We start from the raw sequence: 15,043 nt of genomic DNA, 5'->3' as shown, positions 1-15,043 counted from the left end.
GCATAAGGTTGCCACTTTGGGAACAGGTGGTTCAAATATGCCACCTCCTGGCCGTAATGCTGTAAGTACACCATGCAAAACTAGCCTCAAAATGCACTTTGAGGACGAGAATGTAAAGCAGGACTAATTGTTTTGATAATAATAATTATGAACTTTATCAAAAACCATTACTGTAACAACTGTTGCAACGGAAAGAAACTAAACCTCACCTCTTTAACAGATCATCAACTGAACTTTGATTTAAAAATACAAAGCTAAAAAACGACACGGAAAATATCAAGTTTTTGCCACATTTTTTGGAGATGTTAGGGTGTGCCTGGGCACACCCTGTATGCACAACTAAGCTCACAGGAAAAAGGAGAATCCCCTCTTAGAATTCATTACTGTCCTGAGACACCAACAGGCAAATGAATTGAGAAGAGCAGCATGGGCAAATCCCCTAGGAAATATGCTGGTTTGGACCAATGCAAGTTGTAGTCCAAAACAACTAAGGGAAGGGGCACCAGGCTGGTTAACAGGAATGTAGAACACTGACGTGTTACTCCTACTGCGGCCCAAATTCTAAATTATTACTTACTGTATCCTTTGTTTATTACATTTATATCCACCTTTCCCTCCAAGGAGCTCAGGTTCTCCTCCTCTGTGCTTTCTCCTTGCAACAACCCTGTAAGGCAGGTTAGGCTGAAATGGGGCGTCTGGCACCAAGGGTAACCCAGGCGGCTTCATGGCTGACTGAACCTTTCTCCTAGGTCCTAGCCCAACCCTCTAACCACTACGCACACTGCCTTTTATTAGCCTTGCTTCAACGGTTCTAAGAGCACTCCAGCGCATACAGGAAATAAGGCAGAAGGATCTTTTCTCTAGGCTGGATATATAATGATGGGAAAAGCAAGGATCTCACCATAGGAGGAGCCAGTGTGGGGTAGCGGTGAGTGTTGGACTAGGACCAGGAAGAGATCAGGGTTTGAATCCCCCAGCTGGCCACTATGCAGCTCACTAGGTATGATCTGGAGGGCCGGTCACTGCCTGTCTCGGCCTAACCTACCTCACAGGGTTGTTGTGGAGGTTGAAACAAGTGGTGGGTGAAACCATGCATGCTGCCTTGAGCTCCTTGGAGAAAAAGGCGAGAGAAAAATGCAGTTATGTTTATTATTTATAATAAGCAGGGCCGGCCCGCCTGGCCTCAGGCAGCGCACAGCTGGGAGGAGTGGCAGATCCACACCCTGAGGAGCCAGCTACTCACTGCCTCCTCTGCTTGTCACCCGCCTCTTCTGCCTCTTCTCCAGCCTCCCTCAGCCCACCGGGGCTTCCCTGGGCTGCCTCAGGCGGCGGCAACAGAAGAGGGGGCAGTTGCGGAGGGTGAAGCAGCAGTGGATGAGTCTCTTTCCGCTTTGCCCCAGGTGGCGAGACGTCCAGCCCTGGCAGCAAGCGAACCCCCCCCCCAAAGCCCCAGCATCCCTGGTCAACCTCCCCGCCGTCCCTCACACAGGACTAGCGGCTTGAGTTCCTCCTGCCGGAGAGCGCCGCCCTGCGGTCACCTTTGGAGACGTTGCCCTTGCTGTAGCAGAAGGCCAGCCCGGCGGCCGCCACGGCAGTGGCAGCGAAGGACGGGATCCTGGGGCCGCGCCTGTTGCCGCGGTTCCCTTTGCTGCGGTGGCGCCCGGCCCGCTCTGGGTTGGGCCAGAGGCGCAGGCCGCTGGGCTCCCTGCGGAGCGGGCGGGCGCTAGCGTCCCCGGACGGCAGCTGCTGCTGCTCCTCCTCCTGGCAGGGCAGCCTGGGCAGCCAGCCTCCTTCGGCTGCCGCCCTCTTGCCCGCCGCCAGGGCGGCGCCCGCCTCGCAGGGGTATCTTCCCAGCTGCTGCGCGTCCTGCCCCCTGGCGGCCGGCGCCTTGAACTGCGGCCACAGCGCCTCGTCCCCGCATCGCCCCCTGGAGGGCGCGCGGCGGCGCTGCAGCTTCGCCAGCCTCACTTCTTCTTCTTCTTCCTCTTCTCCCGCCGCCTGGCGCTGCGGGCGGCCCCTAGCGGCCTCGCCTGGGTACTGCAGCTCCTCGCGCCCGGCCAGCGACGACGAGGCCGACGCCGCGGACGTCGCCGAGGCCCCGCGCACCGCCAGCGGGAGCCCCGCCCTCGCCCCGAAAAGCCGCGCCAGACCCGGCGGCAGAGGCCTGCTCATCAGGCAGGCCAGCATCTCAGCCCCGCGCCCGGTCGGGCCGGCCTACTGCCCGCCACCACGGTCCTGTCACCCTGGAAACCAAGATGGCGGACGAGCCCAGGGCGCCGGCGCTGTGAGGAGAGGACGAGCGCCGGCGTGAAAAGGGATCATGGGGGATGTAGTCCTGCGGTCCTTTGAAGACGGCCGAGCACGGCCGAGGGAGGACTACGTTTCCCGTGGATACGCGGGCGCCCCCCCTCCGCGCGCGTGCGTCAACAAAGAGCTGCCTTCGTAGGCGGAAATGCCTGTTGGGAAATGTAGGCGGACATGCGCAGGAGAGCGGCGAGCCTTTATCCGGTAGGGAGGAGGAGGATGTTGTTGTTGCGAAGGCGGCGGCTATTGCGATTGGCTGGAGGGAAGGCGCGCTCCAGAAGGCCGCGAGTTCGAGACCCGCCACTGGACAAAAGTGTGGCGTGGAGGGAGAGGTATCTTATTTAATATAATTAAATTGATTTTCAGGGCAATTGCTGGTCTGTTTCCTAATGGAAAAGTGATTGTTCCCCAGAGTGAGCCTCTCCCTGCAGGAGGTTAGCAGACCCAGCCCATTGGGAGAGGCAGTGTTGTACAATGGTTAGAGCGTCGGACCAGGAGCTAGGCGGGACCAGGGTTCAAACTAGGGTTGCAGCTATAGCATTGCTAGTGGTGTGCATGGCCACAACTTCTACTGTGACCTTTTTGGTCTGTTGTTTGAACGAATCATTTGCCACCCTAAAGAATACTATATTGTATATTTGGAAAAGACTGGCATATCCTTCCTGTAAAAGCAATTTTCAACATTTCCACATATTCTTAGGGCCGAACTGGACACAATGTGTGTGTTTGGAGGGAATTGTTGCTGTTATTCATGGTAACTTTTTGTATCTTCATTTTAGATGTCGTTATGATTTATATGGAAATTGTATCAGTTTGGTGGTGTGCTTTTTGATGCTTCTTTGTTGTTTATGACTACTTTGGTTATATTTGTAATTTGTTATATTTTTGCAGTTGGATGTGTTTGCAGCAGAAGGCACACACGCGCACACACACTTTGGATCAGACCAAAGGTCCACTTAGTTCAGCATCTTCCATCCCATAATGGCCCACCAGGTTCCCTGGAAGCCCAACAAGCAGGACACAAAGGTGATAGCTTTCTTCTGGTTTTGCTTCCGGACAATTCATTTTCCAAGGTAGACTGTCTCTGAGCATGGAGGTTCATTAGCTTTGCCAGCCGATAACTTCGAACAGATTCGTCGTCGTCCAGTTCTGAAGCCGCTGCCACATTTTGGGGCCGCAAATGTGAATCTCCTGCTGGTCATTCACGGGATGATTCTGGAGCTGTAGGATTGTGGGAGAGGGGGAAATGTACATCTCTCTTTCTCAATATCAACTGCCTTTTGTTCTACACCATGGGTAGGCAAACTAAGGCCCGGGGGCCGGATCCAGCCCAATCGCCTTCTAAATCCAGCCTGTGGATGGTCTGGGAATCAGCATGTTTTTACATGCGTAGAATGTGTGCTTTTATTTAAAATTGCTTCTCTGGGTTATTTGTGAGGCATAGGAATTTGTTCATCCCCCCCCAATATAGTCCGGCCCCCACAAGGTCTGAGGGACAGTGGACCCAGCCCCTTGCTGAAAAAGTTTGCTGACCCCTGTTCCACACCATTTCCAACCCTCTGAAATCCTCCAAGCAGGATCTGGTTTCCAGCAACTAATATTCAAACACGTTTACTACCCTCACCTGCGGAGGCAGAGCAGAGCCATTCTGGCTAGTAGCCATTGCTAGTCATGTCCTCAATGAACTTGTCTAATCTGCTTCTAAAGCCATCCACGTTGGTAACCATCTCTGCCTCCTTCAGGTGCGACGTCCATAGTTTAACTTGCACTGCACAAAGAAATTACTTATTTTATCTGCCCTGAATCTTTTAAGATGCCACAGGACTCCTTGCAGGCTTTTATCTCAGGAGCACAACAACCCTGTAAAGGAGGCCCAGTTGCAGTATCCGTATTGCAGAGAGGAATAATAATAATAATAATAATAATAATAATAATAATAATAATAAATTTTTATTTATACCCCGCCCTTCCCAGTTCAAAAACCAGGCTCAGGGCTGCTAACAACAAATTTAAAACACTTTAAAACACTTAATTATAAAAGCAGCATAAAATACAGTATAAAAACATGAATAACAATAAAATTCAAAAATCATGTCGATAATCCCCAGGGCTAGTTGGCTGAATTGATCCTACTTGGGCCAGCAAGGAGGCCAGGGGAGAATTAAAGAATCAAATTAAAGGCCAGGCGGAATAGCTCTGTCTTACAGGCCCGATGGAAGGAGGTTAAATCCTGCAGGGCCTTAGTCTCAGGGGACAGAGCATTCCACCAGGTCGAAGCCATCACTGAAAAGGCCCTGGCCCTGGTGGGGGATACTTCCTTAGGGCCCGGGACCTCTAAACTAGGGGAGGCCAGGGGAGAATTAGCTGTGGGGTCTCAGAGCGGGTGATCTTCATAAAAGGGGAGGGGGAGGGAAGAGAAGGGAAATAAAAGATCAGGCTGAATTCAAATTAAAGGCTAGGCGGAATAGCTCTGTCTTACAGGCCCGATGGAAGGAGGTTAAATCCTGCAGGGCCTTAGTCTCAGGGGACAGAGCATTCCACCAGGTCGAAGCCATCACTGAAAAGGCCCTGGCCCTGGTGGGGGATACTTCCTTAGGGGAGGCCAGGGGAGAATTAGCTGTGGGGTCTCAGAGCGGGTGATCTTCATAAAAGGGGAGGGGAAGGGAAGAGAAGGGAAATAAAAGATCAGGCTGAATTCAAATTAAAGGCTAGGCGGAATAGCTCTGTCTTACAGGCCCGATGGAAGGAGGTTAAATCCTGAAACGCTCAAGTCTCCTCGTTCCACCAGGTTGGAGGCATCACTGAGAAGGCCTTGGCCCTGGTGGAGGATAGTCTGACTTCCTTAGGGGAAGGCCATGCAAACAGTCCAAGGGGAGATTCGAACTGAGGGTTTCATCTCTTTTTCTGGCTTTTATCTGTTACGGTAAAATCTGGGTGCGAGGCTGCTCTGCCACCCAGCTCGTCGGACTAAGTCCGCAGGTCCCTGCGGAGGAAAATGAGCTCAGCCGGAGACAGGAGCAAGCTGCAGAAGATCCAAGTTCATTGCGCAACAGGTTCAAGGCGAGATTGAACAACGAGAAAGGGGGTGACATGAACTTTTGAAACTTCCCTCCATGTCCCAGAATACAGTGCAAAATACATCATAGTTACATCATGAATACATTAAAGAGAGGTTGGGTTACACGGATTAACATATGGAGGAGGGAGAGGGAATATGCAGAGTTGGAGATATGCGCAGATAAACACTTCCTGAGTACCGGTGATGAGAAGACAATGGTCCAAATATGTATAGTCTGCCACCTGGCATTGCCCGGAGGAAAGGCTTGGCAGAGTGATTTGACAGAATTAGGGTCTTGACACCTTGCTTGAGGGATTATGGAGGACAGGGGAGGTGTCATGGAGTCCTAGAGAAATTGAGCAAATTGGCACGTTGAGTTTCTATGAATTTTATAGATTTTAGTCCCTTTTGACATTTATAATTGGAAATAAATGGATATATTGTAGCGAAGAAGAAGGCAAAGAAGACATGCCCCCCCCTTCCGTATCATATCTCAGGCAGGAGCATGACGACCCTGTAAAGGCGGCCAGCTGCATTATCCGCGTTATCGATTGCAGAGAGGAGGGGGGTTCACTGAAGGCCATGCAAACAGCTTCATCTCACCCCTCAGTCGTTCTGCTGCACCATCTCTCTCCCTCCCGCTCTCTCTCTGGTCTTCAGCTCCGCCACGGCTTCCCGCCGTGCCCTTTGGCATTGCCCCTGCCCCTGCCCCAGTCTGTGTGCTGCCGAGTATTTAAATTAAAGCCGACAGAAGCAGCTGCAGACACTAATGAGCAGCCCAGATCGTTAGGACCGGGCGGCTCGCAGGGGTGGCGGCAGGGCCCTGGCCTGATGAAGCGGACTCTGCTTCCGAGGCGCCGTCTGTCTGAGACGGTGCTGCTGCGTTGGGTGGGCTGTGGGTGTTTAGAATTCAGGGGAGCCCTCCTTGCAGGGCTGAGTCATAGCCTGCAATGAGGCAACACATTTTCCTGAAGTGCAAAGCAGAGACCAGGGAGGTTGGGCCCGGCAAAAGCTACGGTCAGGCAAAGAACCATAGATACCAAGAGACAACAGGACTGCTCAAGGTGCCCCGGCTATAAAATTGGAGAAATCGAGAGAGATATAGACGCACCGGCAGCATATCTCTTCTTTCTCGTATCCAAAAATGCAAGAAGGGCTTTTACACTCACAAGAAGTTCTGCCCTTGCTGGTCCTGGAAGGAGCCTTTAAAAAAGTCCCATACGCTGAGAGATTTTGCGCCTGTTCATTGGGGGAGATAGGAAGCCCAGAGCACTTGTTCTTTAGATGTCCCTTTTATGAAGAGGCATGTAGTGAGACCATTGATCCCCTGCTGGTGAGGCTCGCTGACCTTCCGCAAAAGCAAAAATTTGACCTTCTCCTGTTAGGCAAAGATCATAAGACGACCCGGATGGTCGCGAGATTCTGTGTACAGATCTGTAGGCGCAGACATCCCCCGACTCATACTAGTTTGTTAAGAAAATCCCCAAACTCAGTTCCATCACTGACTCTGGGTCATCTCTCTGCGGTAGCTTATCTTAAAGTTTTAAGTGTCTATACGCTTATCGCATTTATAAATTTTAAATTTATTGTTGTACGTTGTTTTAAATGTTTGTTTTCCTCCTGGGATTGTACCCCCAAGTGTGTTTTATAAGCTGGTCTCCGACCATAATAAATTATCTATCTATCACAGACCAGGGAGGGAGGGAGGAATCAACCTCTCCCTCCCTCCCTCCCTCCCTCCCTCCCTCCCTCCCTCCCTCCCTCTCTCTCTCTCTCTGTGTGTGTGTGTGTGTGTGTGTGTGTGTGTCTGTGTTTCTACTTTGTTTTTCTCACTGCTAGAACCAGCCTAAGAACCTAAGAAGAGCCTGCTGGATCAGGCTGGTGGCCCAAGTAGTCCAGCATCCTGTTCTCACAGGGGCTGACCATATGCACAAGTGGAAACCCAGCACGCAGGATTCGAACACAAGAGCCTCTCCTCTCCTGTGGTTTCTGGCAAACAGTCTTCAGCAGCACTGCTGTGGAGGCAGAGCATAGCCATCATTAGCTGCTGTCTCCTCCTCCATGAATTGGTCGATTTAGAAGGTCCAGCTCCGAGGGCCTTCTGGCGGTTCCCTCCCTGCGAGAAGTGAGGTTACAGGGAACCAGGCAAAGGGCCTTCTTGGTGGTGGCGCCCGCCCCGTGGAATGCCCTCCCACCAGATGTCAAGGCAATAAACAACTATTTTACTTTTAAAAGACAACTGAAGGCAGCCCTGTTTAGGGAAGTTTTTCATATTTAACGCTGTATTGTTTTTAACACTTGATTGGGAGCCGCCCAGAGTGGCTGGGGAAACTCGGCCAGATGGGCAGGGTATAAATAAATTAATAATAATAATAATAATAATAATAATAATAATAATAATAATATTTGAAAGAGAACTAGCCATGGAGGCATCAGTGGCTAGTGAAGTTTGGTCAGAAATTCCCTCCTTGTCATTTGAATCCATTGGCTCGGAACCTCCCTTCTGGAGCAGCAGAAAACAAGCTTGCTGCATCTTCCATGGGATGGCCCTTTGGATATTGGAGGGTGGGATATAAACAGTTATAATCATGGAAGGGACCCCAGTGGTCATCAAGTCCAATGCCCTGCATTGCAGGAATCACGAATCTCAGCTGAAGCATCCATGGCATCCATTATTATCATGAGAATAATAATAGTAATAATAGATACATGTTGCAAAGAAACCAGCCCTGCAAAAGATGAAGAAGGTCTCAGCTTTCTGTTGCTTTGGAAGAAGAACGAAACACACAACTCACATGCAAAGCGAGAGATAGACTTCTTTGTCTGCACCTCTGCCTGGGAGAGAGAGAGAGAGAGATCGCAGCAACGGAAATTGTGAGAAAATGCAGAGCCACTTTTGCCTCCCTGGCATGACTCATCTCTGCAGCTCCGAGAGAGCTGCTCTGTTTATTCCTTAGCCCATCTGCCTCTGTTTACAGGCACATGTGGCAAGCCAGACGCTGTTTCTCCTCCTCCTCTTCCCACACGCCCTGCTCCAGGGAAACAAATAATGCCACGGAGGAGGCCTGCCTTCGGATTGCTGCCCTACAATGGGCCAGGAGTCCTGGGGTGGATTTGCAGCCGCTGTCGCCAGCTGCCCCGGGCTCAGCAAGCCACAGGCAACATGCTTCACATGCCCAGGGGGTCCCGGGTTCAAATTCTGGCGACCTCCTGCCTGAAACTCTGGAGAAGGGGTCGGCAGGTCTTACCGGGTATGGGCCGGATCACTCCCGTGGAGATCCTTCGTGGGTTGGACCAGCACAGCACGATGTCGGAAATTGCGTCTGCGCAGAAGCGATTCCGGTGTCTGGGCATGCGCAGAAGCTATTTCCAGAGCCGCGGAAGAGAGTCCCTGTGCCACACTGGTTTAGCGCAGTGCGCGGGGACTCGCCGAGTGGACGGCTCGGTTTGGGGGCGGCTTGTGCACCACTTCCGGCCCATGGGCCTTAGGTTGCCAACCCCTGCTCTGGAGAGTTCCTGTGCAGAAGGAATGCTAGGCTAGATGAATCCAAGGTCTGGCTCAGGAGAAGAAGACTGCCTTTGTTCCTATCCCAACTATTATTATCGTTATCGTTATCGTTATCGTTATCGTTATTATTAGCAGCAGCAGCATTATAGCCCAGACCAGGATTTAAAGCATCTCATCGTGCCAATTGCAATGACCCAGATAAAATACAAAAGCTAAAAATGTTTGGAAGATAATATATTTTAAAAGCAATTTAATTCTAACAGAATTAAACAATATCAGAAATAGATCTATTGAAGTACACGGAACAATGCAGCCTTCACAGCAAGGAAGAATAGAAAATAGAAAATATGTTCTAGAATAGAAAATATATATATTTTTATCCCTCTCTCCTAACACTAGAAGTCATGGGCATCCAACGAAGTTGAATGTTGGAAGATTTAGGATGGTGAAAAGAAAGACCTCCACACAGCGCAGAGTTAAACTGCGGAACTCCCTTCGGCAGGAAGCAGCGATAGCCACCAACTACGGTGGCTTTTAAGGAGGCTTTGGCAAATTCATGGAGGAGGGAGAAGGCAATCAAAGGCCACCAACCACAATAGCTATGCTCTGCCTTCATGGTTGGAGACAGAAATGCTTCTGAACACCAGTTGCAGGAAACTGCGGGAAAGGAGAGAGATCTTGTGCTTGGATTCTCTTTGCGAGTTTCAATAATAATAATAATAATAATAATAATAATAATAATAATAATATATTTATACCCCGCCCATCAGGCTGGGTTTCCCCAGCTGCTCTGGGTGGCTCCCAACAGAATACAGTGGTACCTCGGGTTAAGTACTTAATTCGTTCTGGAGGTCCTGAAGCGTATGTAACCCGAGGTACCACTGTATTAAAAACACCATAAAAGATTAAACATTAAACCTTCAGGTGTTTTCTAAAAGTCTGGTAGTTGCTTATTGCCTTGACATCTGAAGGGAGGGCATTCCACAGGGCAGGAGCCACCACTGAAAAGGCCCTCTACCTGGTTCCCTGTAGCTTCACTTCTCGCAGGGAGGGAACCACCAGAAGGCCCTGAGAGCTGGACCTCCATGTCCAGGCTGAATGATGGGGGTGGAGATGCTCCTTCAGGTATACACAAGCACCTGGTGGCTGGCCACTGTGAGAACAGGATGCTGGAACGAGAGATGGACCATTGGCCTGATCCAGAAGGCTCTTCTTAGGTCCTCAAGTTTTTTAAAAATGAATGTCTACAAGTGCAATTGGCTGTAGGGAAGGTTATGTTCTTAACCTGAGTGCAACCCCCAGTGGTGATTCCCAGCACATAATGGCCTCTGACGGCGGAGGCAGAAGGCAACCACTCTGGCTGTGTTAAGAGAAGGTTCCCAATTTCTGGACCGTCCCTTAGAATCGTAGGACAGTACAGTTGGAAGAAACCCCCAAGGGCCCTCTAGTCCAACCCTCTGCAAAGCAGGAATCTCGGCTAACAGATGACAGTATAGTATAGTGTATTTTAAAATGAGGTTTCAGAGTTTTTAGGGGTTTTTTTAAATGCTTTACGTAGTTTTTCTGTAGTTTTGTAGTAGTTTTATGTAGATTTTATGTAGTTTTATGTAGTTTTTCAATTTCATTGTTCTGCATGAGACAGTGACAATAAAGATATCGTACTGTATATCGTATATCATACAGTTGGCCGTCCATCCTCTGCTGTAAAACCTCAGAGGAAGGCGAGCCACAGCCTCCCAAGGGAGACCGTTCCACTGACAAACCGCTCCTTGTTTCGTAGGTCTCAAATAAAAGATGCTGCAGGTTTTTTGGATCCAAGTCCTGAGTGAACAGCCCAAAATGTTTGCCCCCCCCCCCACCTCACCTCCATTTCGTGAACCAGCCTGGCAGGGCAGCCCAGGATGTGACTCTCACATCCACCCATGAGATGGCGCTGATGCTCCACAGACTTGGGCCAAAGCAGAGTTTTAGGAGCAGGGGGCAGCAAACTTTTTCAGCAGGGGGCCGGTCTACTGTCCCTCAGACCTTGTAGGGTGCCAGACTATTTTTTTTTGGGAGGGGGGAAAGAACAAATTCCTATGCCCCACAAATAACTCAGAGATGCATTTTTAAGTAAAAGCACACATTCTACTCATGTAAAAACACACTGATTCCCGGACTGTCCGTGGGCCGGATTTAGAAGGCGATTGGGCCAGATTCGGCCCCTGGGCCTTAGTTTGCCTACCCATGTTTAGGAGTGACACTCTGGACCTGTTTGGCTACAAAGCAGTGGCTCCCAATTATCTAAGTGCTGCAGCCCACCCTATTTTTTGAAAGCCAAGCCAAGGACCCCCTGCTTTTGAAATATGGGTGTCTCTGGTGGCTTTTGGTGTGCGAATAGTGCCACAAGCCCCCTGGGTGGGTTCAGTGGCGTAGTGTGGGGGGTGCAGGGGGGCCGGCCTCACCGGGCGCAACATCTGGGGGGGGCGCTCGCCGCTTCCGGAGTTGCCGGAGAGCCTCGGGCGCAGGCTGTAGCAGAGCCCACGCAGCAGCAAGAAGAAACTGGCAGCGGCGGCAGGTTAGGGGTTAGGTGCGCAAATTACTTGCCTTGCCCTGGGTTAGGGGGCGCAAATTACTTGCCTTGCCCTGGGTTAGGGGGTGCAAATTACTTGCCTTGCCCCGGGTTAGGGGGCGCAAATTACTTGCCTTGCCCCGGGTGCTGACAACCCACGCTACACCGCTGGGTGGGTTATGCAGACCCCCCATGAACCACCAATTGGGAACTATGGGGGGGGATTGGTTCCCAAAGAGGGCAGTACCCCCCCCCCCCGGAGGAAAGTGGGGTTAACTGGGCAGTGTTTTTCAACCTTTTTTGGGCAAAGGTACACTTGTTTCATGAAAAAAAATCACAAGGCACACCACCATTAGAAAATGTTAAAAAAAATTAACTCTGTGCCTATATTGACTATATATAAAGTAATTCTCTTGACTAGGAATCAAATAAACACAAAGAAAGTATTTTATAATTACTTTATTATGAAATAGTAATTAAACAGAAATATGAAAAATTATAAAATACTTTATTTTTAAATCTTTCGAATTTTTCAATTTTTCCCACGGCACACCAGGCAACATCTCACGGCACACTAGTGTGCCGCGGAACAGTGGTTGAAAAACACTGAACTAGGGGACGGCAAGAGGCTAGGGGGCAGTTGAGGGTTAGATTCTGGATGTGTAAGTGACTCAGACTTTGAGAAGCTGGCTTCTCTGGGTCAAGTTCGTCAGGAGCACGGACCGAGCAATTGGAGCTCACCCTGTTGTAGGGATTTGAACCGCTGACCTTCTGATCGGCAAGCCCTAGGCTCTGTGGTTTAACCCACAGCACCACCCGCATCCCTTGGGAATGAGTTAAGTGAATAATTATAATAATATAATAATAGTTTATTATTTATACCCCGCCTATCTGGCTTGGTTTCCCCAACCACTCTGGGCAGCTCCCAACATGTTGTTATTATCAATAATAAAGCAATTTAACATCAAACATTAAAAGCTTCCCTAAACAGGGCTGCCTTCAGGTGTCTTCTAAAAGTCAGATAGTGGTTTATTTCCTTGGCATCTGATGGGAGGGCGTTCCACAGGGCTGCCTTCAGATGTCTTCTAAAACCAAGCAGGGTGTGGCCCCCCCAAAGTTGGGAACCCTTGATCAAAAAATCATGCCTGATTTGTCTACAGAGAAACTGCTGCCTGTTGGGGCTTGGTTTTTTAATTCGGGACCTGCGTAGGTGTCGGAGGTTAACTTAATTCAAAAGGGTTATATGCAGCTTTTTGGCAAGCCTCTGAACACTCCTGGGGCTGGTTTTCCCTGGGTCCAAAAGAACAGAACGGGGAGGGGAAGAGAGAGGCTGTAGAGACTGAGTAGCTCTTGAAAGCTATTTCACTGTGCCTTTACACAACACAGAAAGATTACAAAGGCATTACTTCAGACATGGTCCACACATGACATGCTCTTTCATTTTTTTTAAAAAAATGTTATTTATAATTCCCCCCCACAAGTATAAGTCAGGCAACTGTTCAAAAACAGTTCAAAAATAGATTCCCTTATTGATTGATTGCTTCCACCCTTCCGTGGTTTCCTCCTGTATCAGTCACTGCTGCATATTATAATTATTCTAATCCTTTCATCCATCTTATTCTCAAAATAGCTTTTACTGCTGAGCTTATTCCAAACCGGCTAGTCTGCTCCTTCATGCCAAAGCATGGAATTTGCTGCCGCAGTGACCACCAGCACGGACAGCTTTAAACTGATTATTTATTCGCTTACTTAGGGCATTTATTTTCCTCCAAGGAGCCTGAGGTGGCGTATGTGCCTTAATCCCCTTCCTCGTCCCCACAACAACCCTGTGGTTAGGCTAGTTAGGCTGAGAGAGGCAGTGACTGGGCCAAGGGCACACCCAGGCAGCTTCATGGCCCAGTGGGGGATTTGAACCCTGGTCTCCCAGGTCCTAAATTAATCCTCAGGAAAACCTTGTGAGGTAGGCTAGGCTGAGAGGAAGGGCCTAGTCCAATACTCTTACCTATACACCACACTGGCCTTCCAAAATGAGAGCAGATAAATCAATGGGGGAATAACAAATCTTGGGAGTGGCTGTTCATCACGATGCCAAAATTAAACCTCCAAGGCTGTAAGCTGCAGAATAGGAACCACCTGAAGGGACCTTTGGGGTGTGTGTTTCTTTGAAAAACACCTGGCTGGCTCCTGTGAGAGGCAGGATGCTTGGGTAGGTGACAGACTCACCTTTCTTGGATGCAGCGGCGTAGCGTGGGTTGTCAGCACCCGGGGCAAGGCAAGTAATTTGCGCCCCTAACCCCTAACCTGCCGTCGCTGCCAGCTTCTTCTTGCTGCTGCCTGGGCTGCTGCCATGGGGCTCTGCTACAGCCTGCGCCCGAGGCGCTTCGGCGACTCCGGAGGCGGCGAGCGCCCCCCCCCGATGTTGTGCCTGGTGCGGCCGGCCCCCCCTGCACCCCCCACGGTACGCCACTGCTTGGACGCATCAGAGCTCTCCTTACATACATTCTTACTATGAGAAAACGGTCATGATGCTTTAGCTGAGATTCCTGCATTGCAGGGGGTTAGACTAGATGAATTGATGCTTAGACTAGATGAATTCATGCTTTTGAATTCTGGTGCTGGAGGAGACTCTTGAGAGTCCCATGGACTGCAAGAAGATCAAACCTCTCCATTCTGAAGGAAATCAGCCCTGAGGGCTGACTGGAAGGACAGATTGTGAAGCTGAGGCTCCAGTACTTTGGCCACCTCATGAGAAGAGAAGACTCCCTGGAGAAGACCCTGATGTTGGGAAAGATGGAGGGCGCAAGGAGAAGGGGACGACAGAGGACGAGATGGTGGGACAGTGTTCTCGAAGCTACCAGCATGAGTTTGACCAAACTGCGGGAGGCAGTGGAAGACAGGAGGGCCTGGCATGCTCTGGTCCATGGGGTCACGAAGAGTCGGACATGACTAAACGACTTAACAACAACAACAGACTAGATGAACCTTGGGGTCCCTTACAACTCTATGGTTCTCTGATTCTGTGACATGGGAACCTCCATGTCAGAGATCAGTAAGACCTCCCTGGCCCTTCAGACGTGTTGGACTCCCTATCAGCCCCAGCAGGCCCAATGGTCAGGGCTGATGGTGCAGAGTTGGGCTCCAGAAACCTCTGCAAAGCTACCATTGGGCCACCTTTCTTGTCTGTGGAGGAGGCAAAGCAAAGTCCAGAAATGATCCAGGAGGTAGAGCGAGTCCCTTATGGAGAAATGTTGCAGCATTTGGGACTTTTTAGTTCATAGAAAAGGCAAGGAAGAGGGGGACGAGGTTATACCAGCTCACATCCCCTTCATTAATGGCTGGAGGCAGTCCTAGGCGATTGCTACCTAGGGAATTAGCCATGCTGATTGCCTTAATTATCTTTCCAACCTGCCTTGCCTTGCCCAGAACAAGAATTAGATGCAGTTCCCACTGCACAGGCAGCAGAAGCCACACAGGGAGAAAAAGGCAGCCTCTGGGCTGGAGGAAGAAACTAATGATGCCCATCAGCATTTTATTAACTGCTGGAGAAGCAGCAAAGATGCATTATTAAGGTACTTTGCATTTAAGGGGTACGTGTGTGAGTGTGCAAGTCCTATTGCCACTC

General features: G+C 50.1%; 1 protein-coding gene and 1 long non-coding RNA gene across 3 annotated transcripts in view; one reads left to right on the top strand and one right to left on the bottom strand.

The window, feature by feature from the left end:
* The window catches only part of CLPB (ClpB family mitochondrial disaggregase), a 70,738-nt gene extending 68,536 nt beyond the window's left edge, over positions 1-2,202 (bottom strand). For both annotated transcript variants that reach the window (XM_081860323.1, XM_081860324.1), the window contains exon 1: positions 1,539-2,202. In XM_081860323.1, the coding sequence (XP_081716449.1) occupies positions 1,539-2,187 (649 nt within the window). In that variant the 5' untranslated portion in view covers positions 2,188-2,202. The remainder of the gene's footprint in view (positions 1-1,538) is intronic.
* A 311-nt stretch (positions 2,203-2,513) lies between these two features.
* LOC309341324 lies at positions 2,514-7,463 on the top strand. Its single transcript, XR_014156212.1, has 3 exons — positions 2,514-2,636; positions 3,196-3,330; positions 7,202-7,463. It is a non-coding gene; the product is annotated as an uncharacterized lncRNA (long non-coding RNA).
* Positions 7,464-15,043: the final 7,580 nt, after the last annotated feature.

This window comes from Podarcis erhardii (assembly GCF_964252035.2).
Source record: "Podarcis erhardii genome assembly, chromosome: 4".
Classification (NCBI taxonomy): Eukaryota; Metazoa; Chordata; class Lepidosauria; order Squamata; family Lacertidae; genus Podarcis; species Podarcis erhardii.
The sequence above is the reverse complement of the archived record's forward strand: the minus strand, read 5'-3'. Positions and strand labels throughout refer to the sequence as shown.